This window comes from Danio aesculapii, chromosome 6 (assembly GCF_903798145.1).
Source record: "Danio aesculapii chromosome 6, fDanAes4.1, whole genome shotgun sequence".
Lineage (NCBI taxonomy): Eukaryota > Metazoa > Chordata > Actinopteri > Cypriniformes > Danionidae > Danio > Danio aesculapii.
This window is the reverse complement of record NC_079440.1, coordinates 5,589,508-5,611,003: the sequence shown is the minus strand read 5'-3', so window position 1 is coordinate 5,611,003 and position 21,496 is coordinate 5,589,508. Positions and strand designations below refer to the sequence as shown.

At 36.3% G+C, this 21,496-nt stretch overlaps 2 protein-coding genes across 5 annotated transcripts in view; both read right to left on the bottom strand.

The window, feature by feature from the left end:
- Window positions 1-9,172, bottom strand: part of gad1b (glutamate decarboxylase 1b) — a 42,756-nt gene extending 33,584 nt beyond the window's left edge. Inside the window, exons 1-5 of one of the 4 annotated variants that reach the window (XM_056459375.1) lie at window positions 8,859-9,172; window positions 7,735-7,863; window positions 5,995-6,057; window positions 2,727-2,870; window positions 509-751 (exon numbers count right to left, since the gene is read on the bottom strand). In XM_056459375.1, the coding sequence (XP_056315350.1) occupies window positions 509-751; window positions 2,727-2,870; window positions 5,995-6,057; window positions 7,735-7,810 (526 nt within the window). In that variant the 5' untranslated portion in view covers window positions 7,811-7,863; window positions 8,859-9,172. Of the gene's footprint in view, window positions 1-508; window positions 752-2,726; window positions 2,871-5,994; window positions 6,058-7,734; window positions 7,864-8,214; window positions 8,280-8,858 lie in introns of those variants that run through there. The other 3 variants (XM_056459376.1, XM_056459377.1, XM_056459378.1) reach the window with 3 other exon arrangements.
- Window positions 9,173-11,285: 2,113 nt separating this feature from the next.
- Window positions 11,286-19,870, bottom strand: erich2 (glutamate-rich 2). The gene is made up of 10 exons (XM_056459227.1): window positions 19,850-19,870; window positions 18,961-19,000; window positions 18,755-18,791; window positions 18,325-18,426; window positions 18,082-18,204; window positions 15,386-15,480; window positions 15,080-15,252; window positions 14,375-14,432; window positions 14,208-14,279; window positions 11,286-12,912 (listed from the first exon to the last, which is right to left on the bottom strand). The coding sequence occupies exons 1-10, from the start codon at window positions 19,868-19,870 to the stop codon at window positions 12,758-12,760; spliced, it is 876 nt and encodes a 291-aa protein (XP_056315202.1). The 3' UTR covers window positions 11,286-12,757.
- Window positions 19,871-21,496: the final 1,626 nt, after the last annotated feature.

The following is a 21,496-nucleotide window of genomic DNA, read 5'->3' as shown; positions in this document are numbered from 1 at the left end:
CATTATGGGACAACTTTTGATGTTGAGAAGTTTAAAAAGGGGAATTTTATTGATGATTTTATTAGCTTAAAGTGATATATTGTCTGTTTTGTTGTTATAAATTACAGTACTGTAACCTGTCAGTACTTTTTTTGTTCTTACTTATTTCTATAACTATTATTTCTTATACAATATATTGTATCAAACGACTAAAATGTCAATAAAAGTCACTTTCTCAAACTGCAGAGTGGAAATTTCAACATCAAACGCAGAGATAAAGACCCATGATGCTATTCATAACCATAAATAAACAGAAAACTCATATATTATTATATATTAAAATATTATATGTAGAAAAGATATGTTAATAAATAGATATTTGTACAGTGTTAATAAATATGGAGAATCTGCTTAAATCTGCTCAGAATAATCGCAAGTATCTGCACTGAGAATGACAGTCATCCTAAAGTAAATGCTCAGTTATTGGCAGATGGACACAGTGTGGTGTGTTTTCTCCGTCAGTCTGTACCTGTTCTGACCCCATATTTCAGTGTGTCTCTGCAATCCACCAGGATCTGCTCCAAGGATTCGGGCTGGTCAGACAGCTCCAGGTTGAAGCCCTCCATACCCTCCAGCAGCTGGTGAGGATGATGGAAGTCCAGCACTTTGGTGGATCTGTCAAAGGTCTTGCGCACGTAATTGGTGAGGATCTCCACCACTTCAAGAAGAAACTGGATTGTGGGCTCCTCGCCATTTTTAGCGGGCAGTAGATCTGGAATGAAACAAGGTCAGAGGTCTTTTACACCATATTACACCATAAATGTGCACACTTTTCAGAGTTTGGCTGGAATAATAATCTTTTTCAAATTGAGATATCAGAAGTAGGCTCCTGTGGTGGCAAAATCAACATTTGGAATAAATTTGGGATCACAAAACAGTCAAGAGAGTTGATTTGAATCATCTGAAACCTGAATGTACAGTATAAGCTGTCCACTGATGTAAGGTTTGTTATGATAGGATGATATTTTGTCGAAATACAACTTGAATATCTGGAATCTGAGGGTTAAAAAACAATACAAATATTGAGAAAATTCCCTTTGAAGTCCCAATTAAAATCTCAATGCATTTTTCCACAAATAAAATTAAGTTTTAATATATTTATGGTGGGATATTTGCAAAATGTCTTCATGGAACATGATTTTTACTTAATATTCTAAGGATTTTTGGCCTAAAATAAAAATCAATAATGTTTACTCATATGATGCATTATTGGCTTTTCCTACAAATTCACCCATGCATTTTTTTTTTTGGTGGATTTGTGGTTCAGGATCACATTTAAACTACATTTAATCAATTAGTGCATTAATCAGGTGAAATCATTTGTATTGGCAGGGAAGCAAAAATTGTTTGATCATCAAGTTTCATTCATGCAGCTTGAACGCTGCTGTCAGTAAAGCACACAGAGATCAAACCACATACTCTGAAATTCATACAACAGAAATTGATTTAAATTGTGAAGCTGTAAAAAACATTCACTGGATTCAGATTTATAGGATATTTTTTTCATTCTAATATAAATATATTGAGAGATAAATATTTTTGCATAAAATAATAAGGTGTCATGTAAATTTACAACACAATACACTGTAAAAAATGCTGGGTTCCAGACAATTCCTTCATGTTGCCTCAACACAAATCGATTAAGTTAACTGTTTTTAGAAATTTAAGTTGATTGAACATAAGCCAATTAAGTTATCTCACAATAACCCTCAAGAATTATTTTGATTCAGTTCATTATAAATAAGAAGTTTGAACAAGCAGCAATATTTTTTAAAGTGTAGTTTTAACTTCAGAAGACTTAAGAAATCAACATTTAAAGGAATATCCCTGATTTTTAGTCACAACAAATATTTATCCATGCTTGTTAACAGAATATTTCTTTAAATGTTCTACTTTAATATATACACTACCGGCCAGTTTTTTCCATGTTTTTTTTATTATTCTGTTTATCAGGGCGGCATCTAATAAATGTAAAAAATTGTTAAATATTTATTAAAAAACTTAAATAACTGCTTTCTTACTGTATGTAGTTTCAAATTAAATTATTATTTGAGTCATTATTGCTTTTATTACTATTATCATTAATATTAATAATGATAATAATAATAATAATAATAATAATAATAATTATTATTATTATTATTATTATTAATATTAAGAGTGATTTCTGAAGTATCACGTGACTCTGAAGACTGGAGTAATGAAGTTGAAAAATTCATCTTTAAATTCACTGGAATAAATGATTAAATTAAATGATAAACTACTTTTGAACTACTTTATTTTATAGTGCAATAACATTTCACAATTTTACATTGTGTGCTGTATTTGTGATTAAATAAATGCAGCCTTGGTAAGCAGGAGAAGCTTATTTTAAAACATTTAAAAATCCTGCTGAATCCCAATCTTTTGACCGGTAGTGTATATTTTAACACAAAAACATACAGTACAGTATACACTGCTCATGGAACTTTCTTTCTAAAACATTTTAGAGATTGTCGAATATTTTAGACCATTTGTTCCAGAAAATTCAGAAAACTATTTAATTAAACCTTTTAACCATGTTTGCAAACTGTTTCCCTTACTAAAGAAAGGATTTAAAAACGAGAATGTTAACGAAATGGTCCTATAACTGTGCATGCCTCAGCGTATGGAAAAAAACATTAAGAAATTGCAAAATGTGTGTTTACCTCGCGCGAACAGGTTGGAGAAGTCTGTCTCGTCGCGCGTGAAGCGCTCATTGTTGTCGCACGACATCTGGTTCTTGGCGCTCTCCTTGAAGGCGCCCACCATACGACTCTTCTCATCCAAACTGTTGTTCTTCTGCAGGAAACCTGCATCATTACAACACGGGGAAGAATTGCAAAACATCCTCAGCCTTGATTCTGGTTGCGAGGGGAAATTAAAGTTACACTATATCCAACCAGTTGCTCAACACAAGCATCTAACATCAGACTTGCGCTCTGATATTTATACCTAAGGCTGATTCCAGCGGTTGGAGTTGTACTGGGACAGAGCTATTTATGGATTGGTGGAGGTTCAAAGGTGCTACTGTATCTGTGACATCAGAGGACGTGTAGGGTGTGTTTTTGGACCATGTAACGCTGTTGAAGCGCGGTTGAGTTAGGGTCTATCATCCTTCACAGATTCCGCTTCACTGATGCTCCATGTCATTAACTGCCGAAAGGAACATTCAATAGACTGAAGCTACAAGCTATCGAGAGTGTTTTATTGGAGGATCTTACATGAACATAGACAAACGGCTGTGGGTAGAACAGAGAGACCAACTTACTAATTAGACACTTTACAATAAGGTTCATTAGTTAATGCATTTACTAACATGAACTACGTATGAACAATACTTGTACAGCATTTATAAAACATAATTCAATATTTACTAATGCATTATTAACATCCAAGTTCATGATTGATGTCATTAGTTAATGCACCGTGAGTTATCATGAACTAACGTTAACTAACGTGAACAAATACTATAGTAAATGTATTGTTCATTGTTTGTTCATGTTAGTATATGCATTAATTAACATTAACTAATACAACCTTATTGTAAAGTGTTACCGAAATTAGGAGTATTTGTTGTTATTGGCGCCTTGCATCTTTATAATGGAAAAGCGTACTATAAAATGACTCTTTTAATAATTTATAGACTAAATAAATATTGTTTTGAACCATAAAATGAGCACTGCATATATTAGAATAATTACAACTCTAAAAATGAATGCTGCAGCATATTGTTAACTATAGTGAACTGATAAACTGTAATAAATTTAGATTTTACTAGAGTAAACTGTGGAGCATTGTGATAATACCATGTAGTTGTAGAGTGACCATAACAAATGTATAAGAATCACCAAAACAGATTTATTCAAGTACTGTTTGGTTCAAAAACACTATACTAAATACTATAGATTACTATAGTATTTTTCAAGTGGGCATGGATGCAAAAATCTTTTCTTAGTCATTAGTACCAAATCATCTGGAACATTTTAATTAAAAGATTGGATAATTTTGAACGCATAAAAATATGCATATTTTCCATTCACAACCCAAACATTCTTTATTATTCCGAATGATTTTAATTGAGAACTGTGCAGAGCTATTGAATATTGGGTCACTGATGGTTTGTGAGATTATAAAGAATATTTTTCAATATTTAACAGCAAATTTCCTTCGTTCGGGCTCGAGGTTCGTTTTGGGTGCCGGTTATCTCTCTCATTTCGAGCAGGACTATCAGACAATATTATCAGAGAAAACAGACCCCCGTTAATACTCCCCTCTGCTCACCCTGCAGCCCATCTCTCTCATTCAGGCTCGGTTCTGATAAGAGCTAATGAGTATTCGATGCAGTAAATCTTTGGGGGTGCGCTGAACATCAATGGGCGACACGATTTTATTGCAGCTATCAAAATGGATTTTTCTGTTTTCTCTCATGCTAAAGACCTAAGCTATTGTGGGCTTCACAAGCAGGTTGAGCATGCTGATTGTGCATGCATTTAAAATAAAACACCCACTCTGATTAAACAGCTAGAATATGTTGGTCTTTATTTGAGCAATGGTTTGCACGCGTTCATTTTGTTTCTTTAAGATGATTTAAGATTAGTTTGTTAAAATACATTTGCGCGCGAGTTTATTTTACATAATTAAAGCATATATTAGTATTATATATAAATGCAAGCATAAAGTAAACCAAGTAACAAAACAAAATATAAAAAAAACAAATAAACAATAACATTTATTGAATTAAATATTTTTAAGAAACTATTTACTCGTTTTTTATATGAGCTCAAACGAAATAAATAGTATGCACCAGCTGAGTCGCTTAAATCCGTTATTACATTCTTAATGAAAAAACGATCATGCAATTTTTCCATTTAGTATTTTTTTCCCTCATATGCATCATATATTAACCACGCATGCAATAATCATGACACAAATCTGATTGCGTGTTTATTTTTTACGCACGCAAGCAAAATTAAACCCAGAGTAGCCTATAGCCTAATCTATATGAGAATGAAACGAAGTTCACCAGAAGCAATGGCCACATCCCCCAGACGTCATCATCTTAAAAACACCCAATCCTCTTCACATCTTTTAGCAGGCTATAAAAAGCAGCGTGGCGTAAAAAGACAAGTTGAGAGCGAAAGAGAGAGAGAGAGAGAGAGACGGAGAACCACCCACCAGGAAACTAATAGACTAGAGAGAGCAACACCGGCAGCCCCTTTTTTTCTTCTGATATATAGAGTTTCGCTGTAGAACAAATCCAGTTACGAAAACCCATCTAACTGACCGTGAGAGAAGATTTCCATCCAGACACTGACGATTCACAGGCAGTTTTTCTGCTGAAAACAATCGTGCTTTCTCAGCAGAGATTTTTTGTGTGCTCAAAATAAGTCCAACAGACGTCTAAACAAAGACAGCTTGGCTAAATGCGCGAACATCTAATGGATGTCTAAGAATAGCCCAAAAATAGACTAATCATCAAACACACGTGATCACAAATGAGGACTCTGTCTAATTTATTTGATAACTTGTCTAACTGTGGGCTATTCTATTAGATTTTCAACGACAACCTAAATTTAGTCTTGTTTTAGTCATGCCGTCTATGTTTAGACGTCTATCAGACATATATTAGACGTCTAATTAACATAAAATCGCTTTTCCTCTCTTCTTTCAGATTGATTTCTATTCCTTTGTCAAGAAAATAATAATGAGAGTGAACAAGGGGGGACAAAAGACCAGGACCCTGTTCTCACAGTGGCCTACAGGGTAAATAACAGCTCGCTGACCTTTGCAGTGTGATGCAAACGCGCAATGACAGTCACTTGCTCCCTATCCAGGGCATACATGTGTTCACACCTGGGTCAACAACAGCATAAAGGTACCCTCCACTTTGGCACCCCCAGACAGAAATGATGTTGGCTCTGTACAATAACTTACCACATATCTTCATGCCCAGTTTCCTCGTGCATCCATGCGCAACCCCGTACCACGCGTCCGAGGCTAAAACGAGACGTTTGGAGAGCTGTTCAACATCCCATATTTTTAATTTCTTTTATGCTATGGGTGAGGATGTGAGCGCCTGGGTAAAAGCGCAAAATGCAACATGCGTTGACGCAAAACACAATGAATGTGCGCAACACATCTTTACAGGCTGTGTGGCTTTTTTTTCCAGTTTTTTTTTTCAAGAGCTTGATTTTCCCTCAAGCAATCAATAGAGGCTATCAGAGAGGCAGGCAGCTAATAGATGGTGGCACACATCCGGCAAAGAGGCGGTTTAAAATAAGCGGGCATGAAATGAGGTCTCGGGATTAATTGAGTGAATCGCTTGTGTTTGACTTGCCAGCCATCATATATACAGCGAGTCTACAGAAAATGGACCATTCGGAATATATACATGAATGACCTCCAGGCGTTAGTGACCAGACAGATGCAGCATTGCGATGTCGATGCAAGAAAAATGTACGCACAATCACAACATTAAGCATGTGCATAATTCAGCAAACATTTCGACAATGCATTTAAATACTGCAGGTATGAATTTGAATGATAAAGCGAAACCAATCGAAGCAGAGATGTATAAAACAATTATTAATAGTTTGATATAAATTGATGTCATGCTCAGGGTGGGTTTTGTCTGAGGGCAGATCTGGCTGTATTTGCCCCAGGCGCGCGCTGTCAGGATGAGGCACAGACAGCACGAGCCCCTCAGGTCAGTAAGCGTGAGATAGAGCTTGGCAGGGAGATAATAGCAAAACACGCTGAATACATACACACACGCACACACACATACACAGCACAACAGCACAATTTTTACAGCATATAAAATGGAAAATAAAATCATATATAGCCTTTACTAGTTCAATGCATTACATTAAGCTTTTTATTTTTAAATCTACACAAAAGCACATGAAGGTTATACATCATATCAGATCAAACTGAATTTTTAACGCATTTTAAGATCTTGACTTGGCCATTTTAGCATATTTACAAAGGAAAACGTGAAGTGGAGCGTAATGGCGGGTAATTTTTGGTAATTACGCTATTAAGGTGGGACTGCTGAAAGCAGATGATGGCTGATTGCTGTTATTTAAGCCACTATAAAACGTGCCAAAAAGCAGCACTACTGTTATAAAATCGAGACCCAAATTTAATGCAAAACGTAATTAGACAAAATAGGAAGGTAAAATTAAGGATATATTTATATGTTATTAGAATCTTCTGGTAGGATTTGAGATACAAAAATAGAAAAAGGTATTATTATTATTATAGATCTAATACATAATCTATCTATCGATCTTCCCGTGTTAAAAATGTGATATCTGATATTAAAATCTATCTATCTATCTATCTATCTATCTATCTATCTATCTATCTATCTATCTATCTATCTATCTATCTATCTATCTATCTAAAAAATATGGACAAACGTGCGCATTTCAAATAAATTGAAAACCCGACATTGAGTTAGTCCACATTTGACCCAACGCTAGGTTAAAACAACCCAGCATTTCTCTGTCTATCTATGATAATTTATGATTCGTCTCTCCAGCTGTAAGGTGATCTGTCAGCTAATAGACATTTCACACGGTGCTGTGTGTTTTTTAAGGCAGTGATGAACATCGCCACCCCACGGAGTAAACAAGCCAAGTGAAAAACGCGTTATCCAGAGAGACCTACTTGTGGCAGGTTGTCGTAAATTAGCCGTGTTTGGGTCCATATCACCAGCCGAGGAAGAAGGTGCAGAAGACGCCATCAGTCCAGGAGAAACACCTCAATGCTTTCAGACAGAAGGAAAAAAATCTGACACTACACGGAGAATATATGCAGAATTAGGACAAATCAAAAAGTGCAGACACAAATCAGACACAAAATTAGACTAAATCTCATATGCAGCTATGAAAGCGAGCATTTCTTTTCTCCAAAGTATAATTTCACGCATCAGATTCTCCTTGTGAAATGGCAGTAATTCACTCTCCGTCAGCGGGATAATTTGTCTTGCGTTACGCGCACTCGGTGTTCTGTCATGTTCAGAAATGCGCTCTGATTGAACAGCGCACATTACAGCACATCCAAAAAGCGCGAGAAAACACAACAGCGCAGCAAAGAAATAACCCAAAATTAAATACAAATGCAAGTGAATTCTGAAAATAATCCGACCTATATAGGCTAACTTGTTATTTAGGATGGCAGTCCGGCTGTGTTCTCCAGACGCACCGGCTCCTCTGAGCTCCAGCGCGCAGCAGACCGTGAAGTCTGACTTAATTGGCTCTGTAACGAGCTCTTTAAATCCAATCATTTAAAACCAAGAAATGAAGAATCTGCTCACTTCAACCACAGCATAACAAAGGAGAAATAATCCATCTGACGGTATTTTTAATCTAATGATGGCGATGATAAATAACGTTTCTTTTGTGTCAGATGATTTTAGAAGGTCACAAAGAAAGGAGAAGAGCCAAAATGAATTGACAAAATGCAAATTATTGATTTCTCAATTAAGATGATCTTTAAATATCCTCAAATAATGAGCATCGGTCACTGAGGGAAATATATAGGCAAAAAAAAAAAATCATTGCGCTGCTCATGTGTTAAATTACAGCATGTTTTTAGATCATTATTTTGCCATATCCAATCATCACAGAATCACAATAGCTGGTTTAAATACGCACACATATGTATTAAATCTGATTTATATATAAACTCAAGTCTTCTTTTAAATATAACCATCCTAACATCGTAAAACTAAATAAAAACGCAATTTTGCATGGAAAATTTAGATGGGAACACAGAAGGTGAGCGCTTACCTTACGAAGTCACAGGTGTCACAGTAAAATCCTGTAAAATGGCACACGGAAGATGGTTCACACCGCGTGATGTTGCTGCGAGACTCTTATCATGCGAAAACCAAAATAGTAGGGAAGAGCATAAAAATCCATTCAGCGTCAAATCTTGATTCAGTGTTTATCCTTCAAAGAGGCGATAAAGGAGAAATCTCCCAAATTACTTCGGCTGTATTTGTCCACGGGTTTTATATCCACGAGACTGTTGATTATTATGGACTCAAGCCATCGGACACATGAAGTTTAATTCTCCGAGTAATATATACATATATATACACACACACACACGTCAAAACACCGTGGGAGAGAGAAAAGGGTGAGTGGGGGAGAGAGAGAGGGGGGAGAGAGGGTGATTATAAAAACGGGATCACGTCTTCTTAGTTTCTTTTATTTATTTATAATTATTTTAGACACATTATAAACTATTGTAAGCATTCCAATCTAATAAGCGATTTGTTTGTTTTTTTATTTAATGCACTACTTGTGGATCAGCATTAGTTATAACGTGAGGCATCTGAAAGTGCGCACCAGAAGGTGGCAGCAGAGAGCAGATCAACTTGAACTTGAATGAAGGATTTTTGGGCAGCGCCCTGGAAAATCACTCTGCTCCTGTCTGTGAGATCGTTTGTTTTAGAAGCTCTACTGAATCAGCGTGTCAGAATTGACGACAACTTTTCATGCGGTGAGCTGTGAAGTGCGCAGTTTTTCACCGAAGCCTTTTCAGCACCTGGACAGCTCCGGGTAAAACGAGACCGGATAGCTGCATCCAGTCAGTGTATTTAGAGTTGTTGTTGTTGTTGTTTTGACTGCTATTTTCCACAGACGCATACACTGTAACAAAATCCTGGTTGCCTTAAATTTTGAAGCTGAATCAAATTAACCTTATGAGTCCATTGAACTTATATTATGTTAAACTGACAAATAAAGCATCTTGCATAACTTATAAAATTAAGTTAGAACATGATTAACTTAGCTTAATAAGTTACAATGACCCAAAACATATGCTGTCAGGACTAATTGATCATATAATTTTATACAGTGTACATTTAAGTATTAAAATACTAAACTAAGTATTAAAATACGAACAAACAAAACACTGAATGCAGATATCGTTATATTGTCTTAATGCATGTGTTGTGTTTAACATATGGAGCCGATATTAGCTAGGATAAAATAAAAACATATATACATTCAAGCTAGTAATTATTCATACCCCTGGCAAATTCTGAATCAAAGATACTTTTATTAAACTTGCTAATCTTTTCGACCAAAAGTGACACAGGCTTCTCCCAAAATATAATAAGACGACGTACAAGAGGCATCTTTGTGGAAAAAAAAAAATTTCTCAGCATTTATTTACATTTAAACTAAAATTTTAAGTCAGAATTTGTCATGGGTATGAATAGTCTAGGGCTTGACTGCATATATATACACAATTTAAAATAAAATATACGTTTTTTTTGTAAATATTAGGCATTTGAAGATTATATTTCGTCTCAAAATATTTAGTTTTTCGTTTTTTTATTTATATCTGGAGCAGCTATTACTTAAAATGAAATACAAAATGTTAGGACTCAAGAATTTGTAGACTATACACTACACATACTCAAAAAACGCTCGGTTTTTGGGTCAAATATATGTACAAACTCAACCGTTGGGTAAAAAGGAGTTTGTAGATTTAACAAAGGTGTTAAATCTAATTAAAAAAAATAAACCTTTGTCCATATTTGACCCAGCTTTGGGTTACGACAACTCAAATTTTCCTTTTTGAGTGCAATTGGTCTCAAAATAATGGTTATTGAGTTTTTTGGACAACTTTTAGTGTGACCGGTAAATTTAGGAAACAAGACTATTTTTCTACCTTTAGATGGCGGGATGGTGCACTTTTCCGAACAACTGAACCGAAAAAGTGAAGCTTGAAATTTCTATTTTATTCACAATACACAATTCACACAGAATATGTGCAGTCAAGCATTTGAGAAAATAAACATGTATACATGAGAAGCTGGACAGATCACGCATTGTTTATGAGCACACACTCAAAAAAATGATTACTACTGCTTGTTCAAACTACCTGTTTAAAATGAGCTGAAACAACCCAATTCTTGTCATTTCTTTGGCTAACTTATTTTTTTTATGTTCAATCCACATAAAATTGTAAACCATTAAGTTAACTTAAGCCATAGGTCTCAAACTCATTTCCTGGAGGGCCGCAACTCTGGGTCTCAAACTCAATTCCTGGAGGGCCGCAGCTCTGCACAGTTTTGCTCCAACCCTAATCAAACACAGCTTATGCAACTAATCAAAGTGTTCAGACTCTTGAACACCTTGATTATTTACATCAGCTGTGTTTGATTAGCAAAACTGTGCAGAGCTGCGGCCCTCCAGGAACTGAGTTTGAGGCCCATGGCTTAAGCGTTTTGTGTTGGGACAACATGAAGGAATTGTGTTTGTCCAACTATCTGCTTGGGGATTTGTACTTCCCAGCATGTTTTGGGATCGAATTAGGATAGGGAAATGTTGACAATAAAAGTAATCTTCAATACAGGCTCATTGTGAAAACGTACCTCCGCGGACGTTTTTGGAGACACCGAATTACGTAGGCGGAGGTACGTATGGCCGCATTTCGTTTTTTTAAACGAACGCTATGGGGGGGTGTGACGCCGTTTCTTTTTTGTGCTTACCAGCTGACCGACCGCTTACCTCCGTTTGGACGGCATTAAAGCTGCAACCAGTTTGTGCCACGTCCGTTGGCGGATTTGACATGCAGAGAGGAGTTGACCACGAAGACGGAGATTCGAGTCCGGTAAAGAGCAGTTCCAGAAAGCAGGTAAGACAAAAACAGAATCCAAATATAAAACAAACAAGTAAATAGCAGGGTGAGGATGTGGTAAAATGTAAAAACGTGGTAAAAAAAAACTAAAGTCAGACGAGGGCTTTTATTTTTTTGGATCGCTTTTGAAACGTGTTGGTTGGGTTTAGGGAAGTGGGTGGGCGGGTCAACCGATAAAATTGGTTGGGTTTAGGGAAGGGGGAGGGTGGGTCAGCCAAACGTTCGCTCAGTCAGTCAGAAAGTCTGTCAAATATTGAGTCGACAGCGGCCTCTGGTGGGGTTACACGAGAACAGCATGCGCGAACGTCACTCGCGAGGGAAATTTGAGATCTCGAAAAGCGTACACGGCGACCTCTGGCGGATTCGCGAAAACAAAAACTGCAGAAAAACGTGCCGCAGGCATGTATTTCGCAGTCTCCAGAAACGTCCGTGGAGGTATGTTTTCAGAATGAGCCTGGGTTGGTAATCTTAGGGGTTAAAAGTTGATAGAAAGTCTTGTCAGAGTCTAATATTCACTTTAGTGAGTGTTGAGATTGCCACCTTGCAGAAGCAGCCATGCTTTGGGTGTTGGCAGCTTAATTAGCAAAAATGCAGTTCGTTGCTTTGCTCAGTGAGCAATACATGTCCTAAAATTAGTTCAGAGATCAGTCTCAATCAACAGTATATGTAACTCATGAAATATGCTAAAATAATGGCTCTTTTCATTCATTTGGAATAACTTAATAAAACTAAGAGACTTTGAAATGTATGACACATAATAGACATACGTGATATTACTAGACCTTTGAGTTTGTTAAATAAAAATAGAAATGTATTAAAACTTTTATTTGATAAAATCATGTTGGACCAACTCATTTGCATTCAGTTGTGTAAAGTTTTTTAGGTCGGTGCTAAACAAATTTACTGTATGGAAATCTTGCCCTCAAATAAATTGAGTTCATCCAATGAGTTCTTTTTTGAGTGCAAGAAATTTTAACCGGTAAACAAAGCTGTATGTGATGCAGGACATGAACTCCACCAGATGCTAAATTTAGCATGAAGATGATGTTTCGTCTGTGCTGTCAGTGGACTCCTTATCTGTATCAGAGCTATCTGACGACTCATCATCATCATCTTCATCATCCTCATCATCATCAGATGTGTCAGATTCATCATCATCATCATCATCTGATTCTTCATCCGCTTCTAAATGTTTTGATGACATCCATATGAAGAAGGTAAACTCAACGCACTTGAATTTCAATCATCATTTGCTTTTGCACACACATTATTAAAGTTAGCCATCTGGAACATTGCTTCTAATGAGTTCGGCTTATTTCATTTCAGCGCAGTGCTTCACAAAACATTTTGTTTAGAGCAGTTTGAAGATGAACATTTCTATGCTAGAATGTTGAAATATGAAAGAGAAAATGTGTAATAAAGGATATGGGAATAATCATCATTTGCTTACACTGATGTCATTTTTTTAATCCATAAAACAAATGAAGATATTTTTTAATAGATTTGATTTATGTCTCTCCTTTAAAAGTCTATTTATCCAAACCATTCATGTAGACAAAAAAAGAGTGTAGATTAAGCTATTAGGTATAAGTTCTCTGAAGAGACACAATCAGTTTATCCAAAGTGATTAGCTATTATACTTTAAAAACAAAAGTAAGTAAACCCATTGCCTTAAAGGGACAGTTCACCCAAAACTGAAAGTTCTGTCATGATTTACTCCTACTTCTTTTGTCACAAACCTGTTTGAATGTCTTTTTGCTGTTGAACACAAAGAATATATTTGGAAAAATGTTTGAAACTGGTAACCATTGACTTCCATAGTGTTTGTTTTTCTTATTATGGAAGTCAATGGTTACTGTTTGTAACATTCTTTGAAATATCTTTTGTGTTTGATAGAAAAAGGAAACTCATACAGGTTTAGAAACACTTAAGGGTGAGTAAATAATTTTTTTTGGTTGAACTAGCCCTATAATAACATCAGGTTGACTTTAAAAAAGCGAATAAACCCATTGTGGCTTGGAACTGTTGACTTGACTAGTTTTTATAATTATGCACATAGTTAATTTACTCACTTTTTTAAAAGTAAAGTCAACTAATCGCTCTGCACAGTGTTCAATTAACATATTTGTTTGTTATTTATTCACATAAAAACATTGATCAGTGTTTACAGCAATCAGATGTCCATGTGAGGTCCCATGTCCAATGGCATATTTTAACTTCTGAATTAACCAATGAGATTTGTTCTTACACATCAAGTTGGTTGAAATTCAGGTTATGTTTACTAAATATATAAAATCTGTCCATCATAAAAAGTACTGAAATGACTGTAAATGATTTTTGTGATTAGTGATTTGTTCATTTTTATGATGAATGTAAATATTGTAAGCTTGGTACAACAAACACTGAGTTTTATAAGAGATTAACTAAGTTTTTACCAAAGATAAGTAGTAAATGATAGAAAATATAGATTATAATCTTACCTATCAGTAATTTTTCTTCAATGAGAGGAAGAAACCGCTTGGCTTCTGAATTCTGGGGCTCATAAATTAAAACTAAATTGATGAAAACATCAGTATCAAGACATGGTTTGAGAAAAGACAATTTTAATAAATAAATGAATGAACAAATAATTCAAATGTCTACTTACTCATCTGACAAAGCTTCTTTGCAAGTTGGTAATTCTTTGTCATCACAGCCTGTAGAAACTGGAGTCAGAAAAAAAAATCTAGTTGTAACCTGCCATTGTTAGGTTTATGACAAATATGGTTGGCTCGATGATAAATTTATTTATTTATTTATTGTCTTTTGGGTCCCTTTGGATATACAGTTGAAGTCTAAACTATTCGCTCTCCTGTGAATTTTCTATTTTTCAAATATTTCCCAAATCATGTTTAACAGAGCAAGGAATTTTTCACAGTATTTCCTATAATATTTTTTCTTCTGGAGAAAGTCTTATTTGTTTTATTTCAGCTAAAACAAAATCAGTTTTACATTTTTTTAAAACCATTTTAAGATCAATATTATTAGCCCCCTAAGCAATATTTTTTTGATTGTCTACAGAACAAACCACTGTTATATGATTTGCCTAATTACCCTAGTTAAGTCTTTAAATGTCACTTTAAGCTGAATACTAGTTTCTTAAATAATATCTAGTCAAATATTATGTACTGTCATCCAGGCAAAGATAAAAGAAATCAGTTATTAGAAATTAGTTATTAAAACTATTACGTTTAAAAATGTGCTGAAAAAAATCTTTCCGTTAAACCAAAATTGGGGAAAAAAATATACAGGAGGGCTACAAGTATGTGTTGCTAAATATATAAATATTAATGATATGTCCTTAATGTTTCACCTCAGCAAACAGTTCTAGCGGCACATGTCCTTCATCGCTCTCATTTTCATCCTCATCATTTTGTGCCTCAGGAGGATCCTGGTCATTTGCGGACAGCACTTCTCCAGTGGCCTCAATTTGCGGTTCGTGCACACTTTCTGACTGGACTTCACATTCTTCTTGTTTTTCTATTGCTTACATTCAAAAAAATGAAAAAGAAATTCCTTTTTGGTCCGTAGAGATTTCAAAAGAATCACAAAAAGCTTCAAGAATTAGACCCAACGATAAATGTGTTAAAAAGACTAAAGGATGAAACAGATTCAGTACCTGTCATAATCGAGGGAACCTGTTTGGGTGGTTTATGTCCATGCGTGGTTACATTTCTGAAGGACGGAGCTTTAGAGGCATTATACCCTCTGCTGCTGAAAAAATGGGTGATAAAAGGTAAACTATTAGAGATCACTGGAGCGAATGAACGCCATCAGCTTCCCTGCTTTATGCATGTACGGCCCATAAACCACATCCCATGCATGACCCAAAGAGCACATCGACTAGAATACAAAAACCACTCATACACTCAAATTAAAAATGTGCTTGTTTTCATATTGTTTTCTGTATCGTAAATTTACTCTAATGATCTAGTAAAAAAACAACTGTTGCTTTTAGTTAAAATGCTCATATTATGTCATCCTAAAAGTTTATTTTCTAAGTCTTCTATGAGGTTTATATCCATCCAAGGTCAGTAAAAGCTCTTTTTTCATAATATCAATTGATGCATCACCTCTGTTCTCACGGTATCTGAAACGGTTATTTTAAGAATCTTGTATAAGCCCCACCTTTCCAATAGGCTACTGTGCTCTGATTGGTCAGCTGATTGTCAGTCTGTTGTCATTGGTCTACTACTTACAGCATATGTTAGAAACCAAATCTTCATTACTGAATTTAACTGTTTATTAGCACTTTTATTAACAATAATAACTGATTTTGTGGATTTCCTTACACAACTTTAAAAACAAAAATATTGTCCTCTAGAGATGCTGACAATGGTAAAAAATATATTGCGACAATATCTATATCAGCCAACATAGGCTCATTATAAAAAAAGGTCCCCTTATATACATTTCTGGAGATCGCAAATTATGTAGCCAGAGGTACGTATGGCTGCATTTCATCTTTAAAATGAACGCTACGTGGCGGTATGACGCTTATCCCTTTCATGCTTACCAGCTGACCGCTTACTTCCGTGTGGATGGCTTTCCCACTGTTACCAGTTTGTCCAGTGGCTAGCAGCTTATGTCGGCGGACTTAGGACGCAGAGAAGAGCTGACCGTGATGATGAGGTTTGAGTCTGGCGAAGAACGGTTCCAGAAAGCAGGTAAAATAAAAGCCAAAAAATATAATAAACAAATAAATAACAGGGTGAGAACGTGGTAAAACCTGAAAATGTGGTAAAAATCAGGCGAGGGCTTTTAATTTTCTGGATTGCTTTTGATAACACTGACGGTGGTGTTACGGGAAGTGGGTGAGCGCTGATCAATCGGTGCTTTTTAAAACACTATCGGTTGGGTTTAGGGAAGGGGGTGGGTGGGGATATCGGTTGGTCGGTCAGTCAGTTAGTCAATCAATCGACAGCGGCCTCTAGTGGATTTACGAGAGAACAGCAGGTGCAAAAGGCATTCGCGAGAGAAATCTGAGATCTCAAAAAGTGTACACAGCAGCTTCAGGTGGATTCATGAAAACAGAAACTGCAATAAAACGTACCTCCAGGGACGTATTTGGCGCTCTCCAGAAATGTACATAGGGCTACGTTTTCAGAATGAGCCCGGGGTTGATATCAGCCCATAAACGCTGTTATCGTCATTGGTCTGATAACAAAATTAAGAGAATATATTTAAATTGATAAATTGTTTATTATTTGGGTTGGTTGAAAAACTTCACATGATTGATGCCTACCCTTTTTATTTTATTATTTACTGGTATTTTTTGATTTTGATCATTTTTCAGTAATGTCATGATTTATGCATTTTTGTTTTTGACAGGCAGTAGATTTTATTTATACAATGGTGGCCATAGAAAAGGATAGTTTATTAATAACAAATAATTAAAATAATCAAATAAAATGTACGGAGTGACTATTTGCATTTAGTGTAAATAGCCTGTCATATTTATATTTATCACCTAATATTTTGCTCTCTGCCTCCAAATCTTCATCATTTATCTGCATTTGTCAAAAGAAAATTCCACCAAACTCCACCAATCCTCAGTGTTTAAGTGTCTAACATGCTGTTTAGAGGCAGCCAATAAAGACTGACACATGCAAATGTGTTAATTACAAAACATCATAAGTTTATCCAGGAATTGCATACTAGTTTAAAATCTGCGTGAAATCAAATATGACAATATTTATTTTGATAGCTCACATTGCAAACATTGCACATTGCAAACATTGCAATGTTTGCACATTGCAAACATTGCACTTATCCAGCATGTTTTGCACAGCGGATGCCCTTCCAGCTGCAACCCAGCACTGGGAAACATCCATACACACACACTCATACACTGAGCTAATTTAGTTCATTCAATTCCCCTATAGCGCATGTCTTTGAACTGTGGAGGAAACCCACGACAACAAGGGGAGAACATGCAAACTCCACACAGAAACTCCAGCCAGATGAAAAAAATGTGTTTGTTTGGTAATCTCATATCAAAGTCTGACCATTTGCTTCCTCCCTTGAAGTGTCGGTCCTTCTCTTGACATCAACCCAAGGACTTCCATAGCAACTGCATATCCTTAACCATGCCCTTCTTACTATTAGTTTGCTATGAGAGAGTGTTGCACAAAATAAGTCCTGCCCCCTACTCAATGCTCCATTTCAGTTGGAGGTACACCAACATACTGAAATAAAAGTCTGAGCTAAGACTTTCAGAATCCAGATCTTTTACAGTCACAGAGCATTATTAGACACTACATGAAGCATAATATCATAAAAGCCAAACATTGGCATATTTTGTTTTGTTTTTACCTGTTAGAACTGTGCATTTTGAGAGTAGGATTTGATGTTTCTGACATCTGGAGAGCATTTTGTCTTGTTGTTAAGGAGGAATCCGGCCCGTCTGTCTTTCCACCAGGTTTTGGTTTCTGCTGCCTACACAAAATCAAACCAAAACATCTGAATAATTGTTGATTTGTTAATCCAGCAATACACTGACAGCCATATGGGTGATTTATATTGATTAATCAAGGTTATAAATGTCTATGTTTTTACCTTGTGGAACTTGAAACGCTGAGTTTCATATTTGTTGCTGTCTCAGAGTTTATAGAAGGATCCTGTCCCTCTGTCTTTTCATTTATTTTGAGTTTTGTTTGCCTACACGGAATCAAACCAAAATATTGAATACATATGACACATACATGGTTTTTAAAGCAAATAAAGCTTAATTCAATTCAATTTCAATTCATCTTTATTTGTATAGCGCTTTTACAATGTAGATTGTGTCAAAGCAGCTTCACATAGAAGATTATAGTGAATTGAAACAGTGTCAGTTCAGTTTTCAGTGTTTAAGTTCAGTTTAGATTAGCTCAGTTCAGTGTGGTTTACTGTATATCCTCTCTTAAAAATCCAGCCTTCCTTTTTCAGAGGTCAGTATTCAAACAATATAAAACCGAGTGACCTAGTAACACAGTTTTAAACCTACTTTGCTTTCCATTCCACTGCTTCTTTTGCCGCTGGGTCTACAGAACAAAGGGGGTAATGTCATTCAACCTCTTAGAAAAAATTCGAAGCCTTGAGGAAATCAAGGTAGACTGTCGTCATGTGTGTGTAACTGCTAAATGTTACAAAACAGTTGCTATAGCTGCGCTGTATTTGCAAGTGTAGATAACAATAATTAGATTAATGCACCTCTTGAACTGGCACTCAGTAGTTTCAATGGTGAAACATTCTTTAGAAAAACAGGAAAAAAATGTTACTGATTAAATAGTTAAATAAACATACACACTCACCGGCCACTTTATTAGGTACAGCTGTCCAACTGCTCATTAATGCAAATTTCTAATCAGCCAATCATATGGCAGCAACTCAGTGCATTTAGGCATGTAGACATGGTCAAGACGATCTGCTGCAGTTCAAACCGAGCATCAGAATGGGGAAGAAAGGGGATTTAAGTGACTTTGAATGTGGCATGGCTGTTGGCTGCAGATGGGCTGGTCTGAGTATTTCAGAAACTGCTGATCTACTTGGATTTTCACGCACAACCATCAGAGATGCTCTGTGGGTTTACAGAGAATGGTCCGAAAAAGAGAAAATATCCAGTGAGCGGCAGTTCTATGGGTGGGCGCAAATGCCTTGTTGATGCCAGAGGTCAGAGGAGAATGGCCAGACTGGTTCCAGCTGATAGAAAGGCAACAGTAACTCAAATAACCACTCGTTACAACAGAGGTCTGCAGTCGCTGAACACACAACACGTCCAACCTTGAGGTGGATGGGTTACAGCAGCAGAAGACCACACCGGGTGCCACCAAACTGAGGCTACAATTCACACAGGCTCACCAAAATTGGACAATAGAAGATTGGAAAAACATTGCCTGGTCTGATGAGTCTCAATTTCTGCTGTGACATTTGAATGGTAGGGTCAGAATTTGGCGTCAACAACATGAAAGCACGAATCCATCCTGCCTTGTATCAACGTTTCATGCTGGTGGTGGTGGTGTAATGGTGTGGGGGATATTTTCTTGGGATATTTTACGCTTTGGGCCCATTAGTCCCAATTGAGCATCGGGCCACAGCCTACCTGGGAATTCTTGCTGACCATGTCGGTCCCTTTAAGAGCACAGTGTACCCATCTTCTGATGGCTACTTCCAGCAGGATAATTCCCCATGTCATAAAGCGCAAATCATCTCAGACTGGTTTCTTGAACATGACAATGAGTTCACTGTACTCAAATGGCCTCCACAGTCACCAGAACTCAATCCAATAGAGCACCTTTGGGATGTGGTGGAACGGGAAATTCGCATCATGGATGTGCAGCCAACATATCTGCAGAAATTGCGTGATGCTATCATGTCAATATGGAACAAAATCTCTGAGGAATATTTCCAGTGCCTTGTTGAATCTATGCCACAAAGGATTAAGGCAGTTCTGAATGCAAAAGAGGGTCCAACCTGGTACTAGTAAGGTGTACCTAATAAAGTGATTGGTGCGTGTAAAGTAATAATTAGTACCATAAACAACTCTTTCATCTTGTGAAGCAAAAGAAAATATAACCATTATTAAGCATAAATGACCTACATATACAAACTGACCTTTTCACCGAGTTTTGATGAGACTTCTGAGGGCCTTCCAACACACTGTAATCTTATAGCAACAATAAAATGTTAAATAAATGCAGACATTGTTCAGAACTCATTAAAGAGCATTCCTATCAATTTAAACAACATTTGTGACCATAATTAGATAATGTAGGTCAACTGTAAGGGCTCCAATGTTATTTTAATTTATACTTATAGGCTACTTATACAGTCTGAAGTCTTCATGCATTGCCTGTAACTCAAGTCTCTACTGAATTTTTTAAGCGTCGATCACTATCACCGGCACATTTGGTAACATTTACAGTTAACAAAGCAAGGTAGCCACGTATTAAGAACAAAACAGATATAAATAGTTTGTTAGATAGCGTAGAAATGACAAGTTTAGCAAGACATAACTTTGGCTAAAACAGTAAAACGTCGCGTGTAAAGTGTCGCATGTTCTTACCTGTTCATTTGTGCAAAGTGTCTAAGTTTATTTTCATATATATCGTCTGTATTTAGAAAAAGAAAGTGTCTTTTCTTTAAATAATGCCTACACTAGCACTTTTCTTAAGTTTTGGTCGACTTTCTGAATCCCTGTTGTAGTTTGAGAGAGCACTGGAAGGTTGCAGTGGCCAAGCGTACTGTTTCCATAACAACTGCAGGCGTCACCTTCAAATAATCCGAGGGCAACGTGTGTCTTCCGGAACCAATGTCTAACGTAACGACGTCCAAATTTGCTTTATAAAGTGTTACTAAGTGACTAATTTAGTGCTTCAGATAACGTCTGTGAGAAAAACAATAACATAGAAACAACAACGTTCCATCGTCAATGAGTCTATAGCTCGTGTTTATACAATTTAATATTATAATATGTATGTGTTTGCATGTTCTCCCCGTGTTGGCGTGGGTTTCCTCCGAGTGCTCCGGTTTCCAGTCCAAACACATGCACTATAGGTGAGTTGAATACGCTAAATTGGCCGTATATGTCTGTGAATGACTGTGTATGTGTGTTTTCCAGTGCTGGGTTTCAGCTGGAAGGGCATCTGCTGAGTAAAACATATGCTGGATAAGTTGGTGGTTCATTCCGCTGTGGCGACCGCTGATGAATAAAGGGACTAAGCCGAAGGAAAATGAATGAATGAAAACT